Below are 13754 nucleotides of genomic sequence, written 5' to 3'. Positions count from 1 at the left end.
TTTTGGATTTCCTTCCCATTTAGGTCACCGCAAAGCACTGAGTAGGGTTCCCTGTGCTATACAGTAGGTTCTCATTAGTTATCTATTTTAAACATAGTATCAAGTGTATATATGTCAATCCCCATCTCCCAATTCATCCCACCACCCCACCTTCCCGCCCCCTTGGTATCCATACGTTTGTTCTCTACGTCTGTGTTTTTACTTCTGCACAAAGCATTACTTCTTTTCCCAAAAGGCATCGATCACTATCACATTTAGTCCCTCTCAGAAAGAGATATAACAAAATCAAGAGTCAGATTGTCTAAGTCATTTCAGAGAGGGGGGTTGCGGGGTGGGGAGAGAGAGAGAGAGAGAGAGAGAAAGGGGGGAGGAGACAGTAAGAAGAACTCTTGGTCATCAACATTAAAGCTAACTCCTATTTTCTACTTCACATTCAATTTTAAATTTATCCTCAATCAACCTAGTCTTTCTTTCCCAGAACAATCAATGAAACTCCATAAAATTTTGAAAATATGAGACAATTTCCCCAGTGTTACACTCTTTCTAGTATATCTTTCTCAAAGCATCAGCATTAATGAAGAGCAAAGAACCCGTCAAAACAATTTAGCTACCATGCTATTTCTCCTTTTGATATTCACTTTAAGATATCATATCCCCAAAGGAAGTGCAAGGAAAGTGGGTGTTTTAGGCCTTATAATTCTACTCACCAGATGAGCCACTATGGTGACATGGTGGGCACAGAGTTCAGCAGTCCCATATCTGTGATTTAAAGAGAAAGCAATCTTCATACAATTATTTATACAATTATTCAGAAAAGCAAGGAGATGACTTCCATAAAGCACTAAATATTCTAAACTGCAGTTATTCCATGGCCAAGGAATATCATAATATACAAAACTACCTAAGCAATAGGTTCTATTGACTTGAACCAAAGAAAGGAAAGAGGGAATTCAGTCTCTAATTTAGTGCTATGATATGAAATCAAACCATTTTGGGGGGCTGTTAAAGGATTATCAAGACAGAATTTTTCTATAAACTTACAAGTATAAAGTCATTTACTGTCAATCACTACTATAAATCAATCCAAACCCCAAAAAAAGTAAGTATGTTGTACCGAGCAAGGAAGCACCATGCGTCCATAGCTAGCAAAGAGGTGATCATATTAGCACTAAGCACAGCATTCAACAGAGCAGTGTCCTAATGAAAAACAAAAAGCTATGATAAATTATCATTAATATTGCATTTCTCAAAATAAAACAACAAAATACTATCACAATCCAAAAAACAACAGATCCTCAGTAGGAAAGCTCTACTTTCTAGTATCTGAAAGAACCTATGTTGCCATTCCCTCAACATTTATTGAGCACCTACTACAATGTTAAGCATTGTGCTGGGCTACAGAGATTCAAAAGTGGTTTTCAATGTGGTAACTCAATCACAAGACTCCAGAGAAATTCTCTATGTAGGCTGAAATTTTTAAAACAATATGTACAATACACACGCCTATACTTTTGTTTCTGCCATAAACCATTCAAATACGATATTTAATATGTGCTGAATATTATCCATTGCATAATATCTTAAATGATACTGATCCTTAAGTAAATTCTAAGAATGTTTTCCCTAAAATTTTATCAACATCTTTTCTAATCCAATTACACTAAAAAAAAAAAATCCACATTAAGCCTAGGATCTATCTATAGGAGACTTGGTACTACATACTATTTACTTCTCCTTTTCTTTTTATGAAACTGAATTAGGTGAAATCCTACCCATTTTTCCTCTTCTCACACTGTCTTTCCGTACCTTCCCACCCAAAATGTTTCCTCAAATATTTTAGCTAAATATTACATCTGAATACTATAGGACCCTAGGATTACCATTTCCTAGGAGCCAACTGAATTAAAGGGTAAAATGTGCAAGCTGAGGGAATGACATTCAAAAATAAATACACATTTACTACCCCACACTTTCTTCTATATCTGGATCACAATTTCAATGAAAAGAAAGCAAAAGTGTAATCTCAGCTTAGCCCAGCAAGTAACAAACTTACCAGTTCAGGGAACAGTGAGGGATGAAGGGAAGCAATAAATGTACACAGATGAACACAAACGTGCTGATATAAGGTGACAGCAACCTCAGTTTGCCCTTTACTCTTTACTTCCTGTAAATGAACAGGTAGAGACAGTTCACCAGAACACTGCTCAAAACTGGAGAAAATGGCTTTGAGTAGAGACACCCTGCAGGGAAATTGAGAACATTGAACCCAAGATTATTAACATTTAACAATTAGCAGGTGTAATAATATGACATATGGAGGTTTATCTTAGCAAAGCCAAATGTTTCAAGATGTATATATCAACAACAGTTTCCAATATGTGTGAATATGTATCCGTAAAAATAAAATATAGAGAAATCCCTTAAAGGAGAAGAATTTTCATATATATCTTTTATCATTTACCAAGTGTTTATCATAATACAGAACTATACAAAGTCTAAGACAAAATTCATCAAGGAACTTAAATAGCTAAGCTAGGTAGCATATATAAAATAGAAACTAGGTATTATCATTCAGATAGGGAGGGGTTATTTTAAGATTTAAATGATTTAAGAATTCTTCATAGAGGATTTAAATAACAAATTAAAAATAGGCAAACTATAACAGGTAAAGAAGACAAAGCCTGAGTATAAGGTAGACAGGAATCACCAGTCTGACAGAAGCAAGGTATATGTGTAGAAAATGAGTGAAACGATAAGGAGCAAAAGTAGATGATGACAACAGAATGGGTGGGTTTTAAATGCAAAGCTGGGGAGCTGAGATATTACGCTTTAGTTACTGAGCAGGAGAACAGGAAGCTCAGAGCTGGGGTGTAAGGAGACTAACTGGCAGTGGTACACAGGATGCCACTAAAGGATAGGATAAAAAACTAGGGCACAGCAATAACCCAGGAGGTAAGAAACTAGAGCCTGGTGTTGGCAAGGAAGAGGAATACAAGTGAAATTTCCCAGGAAATAACTTATAGTGTCTAAGCACTCTATTTAACAGAGCTCATTTTTAAATGTTACTAACTACATCTAGTCTGCTACACTCAATGTTTATAACACTATTAGGCAATACCTTCTAAAAGAGTGGACAAAATTAAATTATTTTCAGCGCCTATCGCAGATTTATGTATTTTATATTTTTATTAAGTAGCAATATGCATGAGGTCTACACAGTAACTATTAATTAGAATATGTGACATAACAAAGAACTTAATTTCAAGGTCATTGCAAACAAATAGGGCATTCTAAACCATGGTAATGTGATTGGATATCAACAACACGTTTACTACCTGGTTGTAGCTTCTGAGACCTGGCTCTCTGTGCACCACAGGGTCTGCACGTCCTCAGGCTGAGAGGGCAGCTCATCCATGATGACAACCAGCAGCAGACACTGTGGAAACTGTAGTTCACACGGCAGCTCTTAAGGTGGTAAAATTAAGTTACAACAAATTGGTAAACACATACCCTACGTACTTTCAGCAGAAATCTGATTGTAATACATAAAAAAATTAGAGGCATAATTTTTAAAAAGCAGAAATATGTTCCAAGAAAAGAAAGTAGAAGAAATTTTAAATAAAATTTTTAAAACTTAAAAAAAGGATGACTGGGACTTCCCTGGTGGTGCAGTGGTTAAGAATCCTCCTGCCAATGCAGGGGACACGGGTTCGAGCCCTGGTCTGGGAAGATCCCACATGCCGTGGAGCAACTAAGCCCGTGCGCTGCAACTACTGAGCCTGTGCTCTAGAGCTCACGAGCCACAACTACTGAGCCCGTGTGCCCCAACTACTGAAGCCCGTGCATCCTAGAGCCCGTGAGAAACCTGCACACTGCAATGAAGACCAGACCCCACTCAACGCAACTAGAGAAAGCCTGTGCACAGCAATGAAGACCCAACGCAGCCAAAAATTAAAGAAAGAAAGAAAGAAAGAAACAGGATAACTGTATAAGAGAAAATTACCCTGTCTCTAACATGTAATAATTAATAAGAGATGATTCAACACTAAATCTGTTTTGAAATTTACCTAATTTACTGTCCAAAACCACTTCCACGAAAGGTTGGAATTTGAGAAGCTGAGTGACAAGTGGATCCAGTGTGACCAGGAAAGCACCTGCTATTTCCTCCTGTTGTGCTTTAGAAATCCCAGCAGCATACAGGCTTGGAGGAAACTTACTGGGAAGGGAGGGAAAAAACTCATTCATTAATAACTATCTTCGAATTTTAGGTAGAGGTAAGTACGGATGTTCTTCCAGCAGTGAAAATATATTTAAAAATTAAGTAGCATGTGTTTTATAAAACAAAATTCAAAGTACTGAACTGATACCATAATTCTATGAAGAACCTCTGAACTAAATAACATGGCTATAATTCTATAAAATTAAAAGTGTATAATCTTAAAGAAAATGCTGGTATGGTTTTGATGCATTTTAATACATTGTTGACAATGATAGTCTTAAAAAATATTGTAAAAATATGAATCAAATAACTAGTAAAAACATATGTAAAAAAGATATTTCTGATAAATTCTGCGGTAATTACTTCCATTGAAAGTTATTTTAAAATAGGTAAAATGCTGAATTTACTATGAATTTAATGCTCAGTTTCTCAGAAGCAAGAGCTTTATAAGAACAAACTGTATACTAACACTGAAGGGAGATGCAAAGAAGTTCATGGAAAATGTCTCAGTAACTGAGGTTTAAACTAAACTTCGATCAAAACCTATGTGAAATAAGATATGTATTCAGTATTTTTTGCCATGTTATTTTAACTGTGGCAAATTTGATAGTACATGAGAAAACCCTGTCTAGCAGGGGATGACAGCATTTAAAAGGAAGCACTTAACACTTGAGGCCTTTGTAGTGTGATGGAAGAAGCACCAGTCTGTCAATTACTAGTTATGTGACTTTGGTTCATTCATTCGACCTCCCTGAGCCTCACTTTCTTCACTTGTAACACTGATTCAGAGTTGTGAGGACTAAATTATAAGTGAAATTATAAGGTGAAAGACATATAAAATACAACAAAAGTAAGTAAACTCCATAGATTTGAACTACAGCTACTTAACATCAAAGCAAGTATGTGTTTTTCAATCAAATGATACATTTTTAAATTAATTTATTTGACAAATGTTTATAAAGTGCCTATGTATATGCCATGTACCTTTCTAGGAGTGTGATACAGTAGTAAACAGAATATACAAAGTTACTGCCTTTACCGAGTGTATACTCTAATGAAGGGAAGAAGTTAACAAGTAAGTGAGTAAGTAAATACACAATACAGTAGATGTTAATAATTGCTAAGGTGGACAGGAAATTCCATTGAATTTCTATTTGAAATTCTATTGAATTCTGTTTGAATATGGGTCATTTGAGAGTTTGTGCAGAGAAGTCACATGATCTAATTTATATTTTATCACTCACTTCGGCTACTGTATGGAGAAAAGACCAGAGCAAGGCAAGGGTGGAAACAGAGACAGCAGATAAGATGTTCTTTTGCAAAAATGCAGGCAAGAAAATAATAGTGGATGCGATTGAATGGTAGCCGTTTAGGTGGTGAGAAGTGGCTGGATTCTGTTTATATACACTGCATATACATACTTATACTGAAGGTGATACTGACAGAATTTGCTAATGCACTAGATGAGGGGTATGGGAGCAAGACAAACATCAAAGATGACAGGAAGGTTTCTGGCCTGATCAATTTGAAGAACCAAATTACCACTTAAACTGAAATGAGGACGCTACAAGAGGAGCAGATTCTGGGGGGTTGGGGAGTGGGGGATAGATGAAATGGGCTGGAATCAGGAGTTTGGTTTGCGTCAGTTTAAGTACAGATGTCCTGATTGGCAGTTAGACATTAAAGGGGAGAGACAGAAATTTAAAGTCTTGAGACTAAATGACCATAGAGGAGAGGAGAGGCCTGAAGACGGAGTGCTGGGGCACACCCAACTTAAAGTAGCTGGAGAGATGAGGAGGAACCTGCTGAGGAGGGAGAGGTGTCTTGGAAGCCAACAGAAGAAAGAGTCCAAATGAAAGGGTTAAGTGCTGCTGACAGGTTACATAAGATGAAGCCTAAAACTGCCCACTAGATGTAGCAGCATGGAGTCACTGATGACCTTGACAAGAGCTATTTTGGTGAAATAGTGGAATAGAAAGCCTGACGGGAGTAGCTTCAAAAAAGAAAGTAGAGACAGTGGTAAAGACAACTCTTTCTAAACACATGCAGAAAAATGGGAAGGTGTTTATTTGGAGGAGGACGTAGAGTCAAGAGATTTTGTTTTATATTGTTCTTAAGATGGGAAAAATAACAGCATGTTGGTATACTCATGAGAATGACCGAGAAAGCAGGGAAGATTGATGATGCAAGAGGGAAAAGGAACACCTGCTAAAGCAAGGTCTCTGAGCATGTGAGACAGGGTGAAATCCAATGAATAAATAGACGCTGGCCTTAGATAGGCACACAGACAGCTCACTCATGGGACAAGGAAATATATGGGCCTAGATACAGATAGAATAGTTGATGTGTCAGAAGGAGAATATGGAAGCTCTCTTTCAATTGCTTCCACTTTTCTCAGTGACACACACAGTGAGGACATTAATTGACAATGAGAAATGGGGAGGTGGTGCTGGAGATTTAGGATGTTTGAAGAGGGAGAGGTATGAAAAGCTGTCTGGGAGACTAAATGGATTAAGGAAGTATAAGAGGGTTGCTGATGAATGAGCTGACAGAGTCTTTCAGTGTCAAATCAAGGGCTCTTCTGAGGTTACTATCAATTTTAGATGTCATTTAGCCCTCATCTAAATTATGACACCCTTTCTGTAACTCACTTTTTTTCTGAGATGGAGTCAACTACTACTTGAATTAAATCTCACAGGAGTAAAATAAAAATTAAGAAAGATAAAAAACGGTATGCTGATACAAAATGTATGCACGTATATATAACCTCCATTTTTTTTCCTTCGGTATTTATCATCATACCAATATTCATCACTTGGGTATAAAGTACTAGTTAAGAATATAAAGGTAAGTAAAACTCATACGGAACCTATTCCTTAAAAGCTTCCGTCTCCATTAATTTTAAGCAAGCAGATAAAAATTCACTAAAACATTAAGAAAAAATTACTGTGATATTTTATTTTTAAATGATATACATTAATGTTTGCATGGCTCAAATGGCTCTATTCCATTTTAATGGTCATATAGCAGTCTTCTTACCTGTGTACCTGAAGATAAAGCTGGTGCAATGTACAGCAAGAATCAGACAGGAAAGGAAGAAATTCCTAAAAATAAAGCAACTCTATTCACTCTTTATACACAATGTGCTTTGTTAAAATAGATCATCTCATCAAAGGCATGCAAAATAAAATAAAATCCCAGATGTGCTACATAGGGAAAAAATTTTCTTGCATGAGAAGAAAAAAGGGGATGAGGCTAAAAGCACCTCAAATTCTTTACTGTTAAAACTATCAACGCAACCACAATTAGGAGCTATCATTTACTGAATATCTCCAAGTGCTCAGTAGACATGTAGTGACTTTACGTACATTATTTTAGTCCTCTCAAAAATATTATGACATATTACTGTCCCCATTTTATAGACTAGAAAGCTGAAGCTAAGGTATCAAGCAACCTGAGCCACATAACTAAAAACCAGTAGGGCTGGGATTCAAGTACAGTTGTGACTGCTCTATCCATTATGGTTATGCTATCTCTTAGAATGTCAAAGAAATAGTTTTAACTGTATTATATGATATAGAAAACAAGCTGATAGTTAATTATTTAAAAAATTTAAATTCCCCTGAAAGAAAAGAATTGGTTTAAAAATGGTATAATTAGGCACAATTTTGCCTCCTAACAACTCCGGCAAATATCAGATGGGTAACTGCTCAACAAGTGCCACTGGCGCCAGGACCCTCCCACCCTGTACCTCTGCCACTGAAATACACACCCTGAGAGCTGTAGGGAGCCCGGTGTTAGAGCAGCCAACTACGGTAAGTGGTAGTGGCCCCGAAGGATGAACTCGGACAGCACACCGATAAGGACGGCAATGTGCCAGTAGTCAGTGAGCCTGCCATGGCGTTCTGACTAATAAACAGTCATCAGAGATCCTTATCTTTTCCTCAGAAAGGAGGAAGACAAGGTCAAAAACAAATTCAACATGGACAATAGTTTTGTTTTTTTCTTTTAGTTACAAATATTTATTACTATTGGTATTTCTTTCACTGGCTGCTATAAGTATTCTCTCCTCTTTTTTCCAAATAATCTGCCTAGACAGTTTATCTATTCTATTCATATATCTTCAACAATCACTATGCTATCCTGATGACTCCCAAATAGACAGGTCTTCTTAAAATTATCACACAGTTTGAACATTTAAACTTTAACAACCTAATTTAGAAATATGGTAGAAATAATTTATAAACAGTATTTAAAGGCAAATTGAATTACCTTCTGAAAACTGATCTGTGCTTATAGAAATAATTTTGTTTATGCTTACAGAAATAAGTTTTTCAGAAAACTGAATAAAACTAGTAACAATATGGACTTCCCTGGTGGCGCAGTGGTTAAGAATCTGCCTGCCAATGCAGGGGGCACAGGTTCAAGCTCTGGTCCAGAAAGATCCCACATGCCGCAGAGCAACTAAGCCCGTGTGCCACAACTACTGAGCCTGTGCTCTACAGCCCAAAAGCCACAACTACTGAGCCCATGAGCTACAACTACTGAGCCCGCGTGCCACAACTACTGAAGCCTGTGCACCCTAGAGCCCACGCGTCACAACTACTGAGCCCATGTGCCGCAACAACTGAAGCCCGCACGCTCTAGGGCCTGTGTGACGTAACTACTGAGCCCGCGTGCTGCAACTGCTGAAGCCGACGTGCCTAGAGCCCGTGCTCTGCAACAAGAGAAGCCACCGCAATGAGAAGCCCACGCACTGCAACAAAGAGTAGCCCCTGCTCGCCGCAACTAGAGAAAGCCCACACGCAGCAACGAAGACCCAATGCAGCCAAAAATAGTAAATAAATAAATCTTCAAAAAAAATTAAAAAAAAACAAATCTAGTAACAATATGATGGTAGCAACTTAAATGATATAACAGATGCTCAATGTTTAACAATTAACAATATCAAACCAAAAACCCTACAAAATATACTCTTGACTAAATAACTTCAAAAGATTGTTTTTGGCAGGAATAATAAAAACAGGATAACTTACAATGTATTGTTGATTTCACATTCACGCATTATTAAAAAAAATAAGCCTTACCTTAGTATAGTGCAAAAGGGAGTTGGCAAAGAAACGACACAATTTGAGTGTTTTCTGAAATAATCTGCAGTCAGTATTATCCTGTTCCAAAAAAAGGAAATAAGAAAGCACAATAAATAGGAAAAGAACATGAAATTAGCTAAACTTGTAAATGAGACAATATTTTCTAAAAAGATCTCTTAATAAACAGAGTGTAAACATTTTCCATAAAAAAGTAATTCTTCTCTGAGTTGTTAGAAGCAATACGAACACACAACAAATGATGATAAAGATATGTCAAAAAATTAAACTCTACATCACTGAAAAGAAATCTTAATCTATAACAGCAAAAGAGGTGATCATTTTTGATTGATCTGAAAGTGAAAGAAACTTTAATACCTTATTGTTTTTTGCTGTATGGGGATCAGTAGATGGTCAAAAGAAAAAGGTCTTACAAACAAATAAAAGAATGAGATATAAAAGAAAACAGGTAAGACATGAGAAGGCAGTTCACAGAAAATACAAATTTCCAATAAACTAAAATTGAAAAACTCTAAATTACAACCTAATTACATATCTTTTGAAGGGGGAGGGGAGAGGATTATTTGATTAGCAAAGATCTAAGACTGACAATATCCCAAAGTTGAGGAAGTGGAGTAGTAAGCACTTAATTTTAACATTCATGGGAGCATAAAATAATACACTCTTTGCATTACTATTAAAAGCTAGAGTGTTATAAATTCCTTGACCCAGCAGCAATCCCACTTTTGGAAATGTATCCTATAGAAATACCAGCACAGGTATGCAATGCAATCTTTCTTATATAATGAAAATGGAAATAAATCCAGTATCCATCAACTGGAGAATGGTTAAATAAATTCAAGGTATAAAATTGGATGATGAATACACAGATTCATTATTTAAAAAAAAAAAATTCAAGGTATATTCATAAAATGTAGTAGCATAGAGCTATTAAAAGGAATTGGGTAGATATACCTTCACGAATATAGAAAGCCCTAAGACAGATTAAGTAAAAAAATCATGCTGCAAAACAATATGTATAATATCATCCTATTATTATTTTTAAATGTGTGTTATGTGTTAATATTTCCTCCCTAACCCTCCCAAAATAAATCGAAATCTTACCTGTGGTTCTCTGTAGCAGATGAAAGTAGGATTTCACTGTTCATGTTAGGTATTTGTGTAATGTGTGAGGGTTTTCTGAGCATTTGTAAGTTGATAAAACACTGGGTAATGCCAAGATATCTATGTGTATACAGGGGATGTAGAGGACAGTGGAGTCACCCTACCTGGATTAAAATCCTGGCCTTACCACTACCTCTGCATGATCGTGGGAAAGCTACCAAGCCTCTCTATGAGGGTGCAATGTGGCTTACACTAAGGTTACTGTGAGGTTTAAATAGTGTCTGACACTTAGGCAACTTAGCTTAATAAATATTGGTTGTTATGTCATCCAAATGTGTAATACACACTATAATCCAAAGAGCTTTAAATTAGTACCTTAAAATTAAGTCAAACAGATACATTATTATTTTTTTATTATTATTATTATCTTTAATTTGGAGAATAATTTCAAATGAAATAACTTTATTAACTGTGTATGTTCAATCTCTTTCCAAAAATGTATCAAAACCTTAATTAAACCAATCAAAATGGAATTGAATGATCCACTAATTGAGTATGACCCTTCATTTTTACCTTTTAGAAAAATATTTGGAAATAGTCAATTTTCCTCAGCAAGAGTAAGTTAGATGAAAATTCACCTCTTTGATAATTATGAATATGAACTGTCTCATACACTGCTATGGAAGTTTAAAAGGACAGAGATTAAAAATGAATCTAAGATACTTATAAGATACTCAATAAGAAATTTTATTTGGCTTAGATGTCATATCACAAGAAACTGTTCTTGACTTCATGATTGGGTTCCTACCTTTACTCACATAGGCCAACCCGCAATTCTCCGAAGATCACACTAGTCTATAATTACCTGCTTATACTATCTCCCAACCTAGACTATAAGTTATTGGAGGCAGAAAGATGTGGCTGGCTTAGTACCCAGCACATTTTCTGGCACACAGTAAGGACTCTGGAGATAGCTGATAAATGAATTAAATGAATAAATGTTGACACACAACTTATCATGTTTGCCTACTTAAAATTTTTCTTTCTCATTCAAGAGGAAATTGTATAAGATTTGGTTGAAGACTCTGGTTTTACTTCATTACTAAATAGCATACCAATTAAATCTAGAACTGATTTTCACATTTTCAAAAAGCAAGTATACAACACAAATACTATCCCACCTTGATTTACTCAACTGTTTAAGTCAGAAAGTTTGCATCTCAATGCCAATAAAAAAGGGGTGGGGATATAAACAAGGAAAACCATTTTTAATGTTTCAAAATATTGAGTATCCAGTCTTCCTTTCTTTAAATAAAACAAGAAAAATACCGATAAAATCTGAATGTAGTGAGCAATGAATCTAAGTGTAGGCAACAGATATAAAAATATGAGTTTATTTTCTGAATATAACTTTCAGTAAGCATTATATGAACAAAAGTAGGAATTACAGTGCAAATTAAATTTATATCTAAGAGCGTTACAAATAAATTTCCCTATCTTTATAGAAAAACTAAATTATTTGTGGCTAAAAAGCTTGTTACAAAGTCTAATACAACAGTCTCATTTTGAAACCATGTTCAAGACTTAAGAGAGAATAAATATCTATTTTAGGGGCTGTCACGGGTTGAACTGTGTCCCCTAAAAAGACAGGGTGAAGTCCTAACCCCCAGTACCTTTACATTGTAGATGCAATTAGTTCAGATGAGGTCATACTGGAGTAGGATGTGCCCTTAATCTAACATGACTGGTGTCCCTGTTATGAAGATGATAAGAAGAGACAGGGAGAGGACACCACGTGATGATGGAGGCAGAGACTGAAGTTATACAGCTGCAAGCCAAGGAATGCCAGTGATAGCAGAAACTAAGAAAGGCATGGAACAGACTCTCCCCTAGAGCCTTCAAGAGAACAGGGCCCTGCTGACACATTTTAGACTTCTATCCTCTAGAAGTGCAAGCGAACAAATTTGCCACCTGATTTGTGGTAATTTGTTATAGCAGCCTCAGGAACCTAATTTAGGGACTGATACATCTACATGCTTCCATAAATAGCATATTACCTATGAAATCTAGAGGTTTTATTCTGATGCTTTTAAAAACAAGGTGAAAAAACTGCTTGGAAGAGTTTAATGAAATAGTTTGATTCTTCAACAAATATCAATAGTGAACAGCAGAGGGCGATGCTAATCAAAATTTAGAGTTAAGAATGGAGAAACTACACAGACCTTCTCAAAGCTCCATTTCAGGCAATGGACAGTAAGTAGTGCTACTTTCGTTTATCAGTACCAAGTAAGTAAGGAAAAACAAGTAAGGCAAAACATGAAAATTTGCTTGGACAGTTAGGAAAGTTTACGATTTAAATTCTCTGATTTTCATATACACGCAGTTTATATACACTGAACTTATGTATTCAATACTTCATGTACAAATAGCCATCCTGGTCAGGTACCCTCGGGACTTCTCTTTCTTCTTCCATTATAGACTATACTGTGGCTTGGGCTTTCCCCAACTTACTCCTGTCCAGGAATCTCTGTCTAATCTTACTCTCCAAGTAACTCTAGCTGGGGGATCTGTGGTGTCAAGATAAGCAAGATGGAAATTGGAAAAAGAGGAGGTGGAGGTTGAGGATACAGATGTATAGGATAAAGGTGGATAGGGGAACGTCCTTCCTGCCACTGACACAGGATACCCAGCAAAATGCCTTCTCCTTTCGGGAAGGTGAGGGGAATCAGAAAGGGTATAGGAAGGAAGTGAGGACACAAAAGAAAAGGAAAAAAGAACGAAAGAATGTAAGGGAAGGATAGATAAAGAGAAATAGAAGAGAAGCAAGAAGGAAAGGGTTTGCCCCTTCCTAAAGTTACTCCTCACTCCCTCTTACCAACTTCAGGACCCCTTTTCAAACTTCCACCCTCCTCTCAGGTTTGTCTTTCCAGATCAGCCCTGCCCCATGAGTTGTGACCAGTGTTTAGGAACTGGATGAATCCTTACATGTCCACCTGCATAGCTGCTGGGCAGGGAAGAGCACAGGTACAAAGGAATACCCTGTATCAGTTTGCAGGTCCACAACAGGAAGGGATGTTACTGTTATTCTACGGAGAAATATTTAACTCATTTTCCCACTGAAATTATTGCTTATAACTGTTAGGTCCTGAGTACTATTAATCCTATAATTTAGGACTATTACGAGTTAAACAAACTTTAAAGAGCTAGTCTGAGAACAGAAGGCACTATGTATAAAACACTGTTATAGGAAAATATACTGTAATTCCCAATAAGCATATTACAGATTTTTAGAATACAATCTGCTTTATAAAAGGGATGCCAAT

At 36.4% G+C, this 13754-nt stretch overlaps 1 protein-coding gene across 1 annotated transcript in view; it reads right to left on the bottom strand.

Moving 5' to 3' along the window:
• FIRRM (FIGNL1 interacting regulator of recombination and mitosis) overlaps positions 1 to 13754 on the bottom strand; it is a 43541-nt gene that overhangs the window by 15700 nt on the left and 14087 nt on the right. Inside the window, exons 9-15 of the mRNA XM_068541218.1 lie at positions 9307 to 9387; positions 7259 to 7323; positions 4068 to 4216; positions 3336 to 3465; positions 2054 to 2240; positions 1115 to 1197; positions 708 to 759 (exon numbers count right to left, since the gene is read on the bottom strand). Of these exons, the coding sequence (XP_068397319.1) occupies positions 708 to 759; positions 1115 to 1197; positions 2054 to 2240; positions 3336 to 3465; positions 4068 to 4216; positions 7259 to 7323; positions 9307 to 9387 (747 nt within the window). The remainder of the gene's footprint in view (positions 1 to 707; positions 760 to 1114; positions 1198 to 2053; positions 2241 to 3335; positions 3466 to 4067; positions 4217 to 7258; positions 7324 to 9306; positions 9388 to 13754) is intronic.

Source organism: Eschrichtius robustus, chromosome 3, assembly GCF_028021215.1.
Source record: "Eschrichtius robustus isolate mEscRob2 chromosome 3, mEscRob2.pri, whole genome shotgun sequence".
Classification (NCBI taxonomy): Eukaryota; Metazoa; Chordata; class Mammalia; order Artiodactyla; family Eschrichtiidae; genus Eschrichtius; species Eschrichtius robustus.
This window is presented reverse-complemented; position numbering and strand designations above follow the sequence as displayed.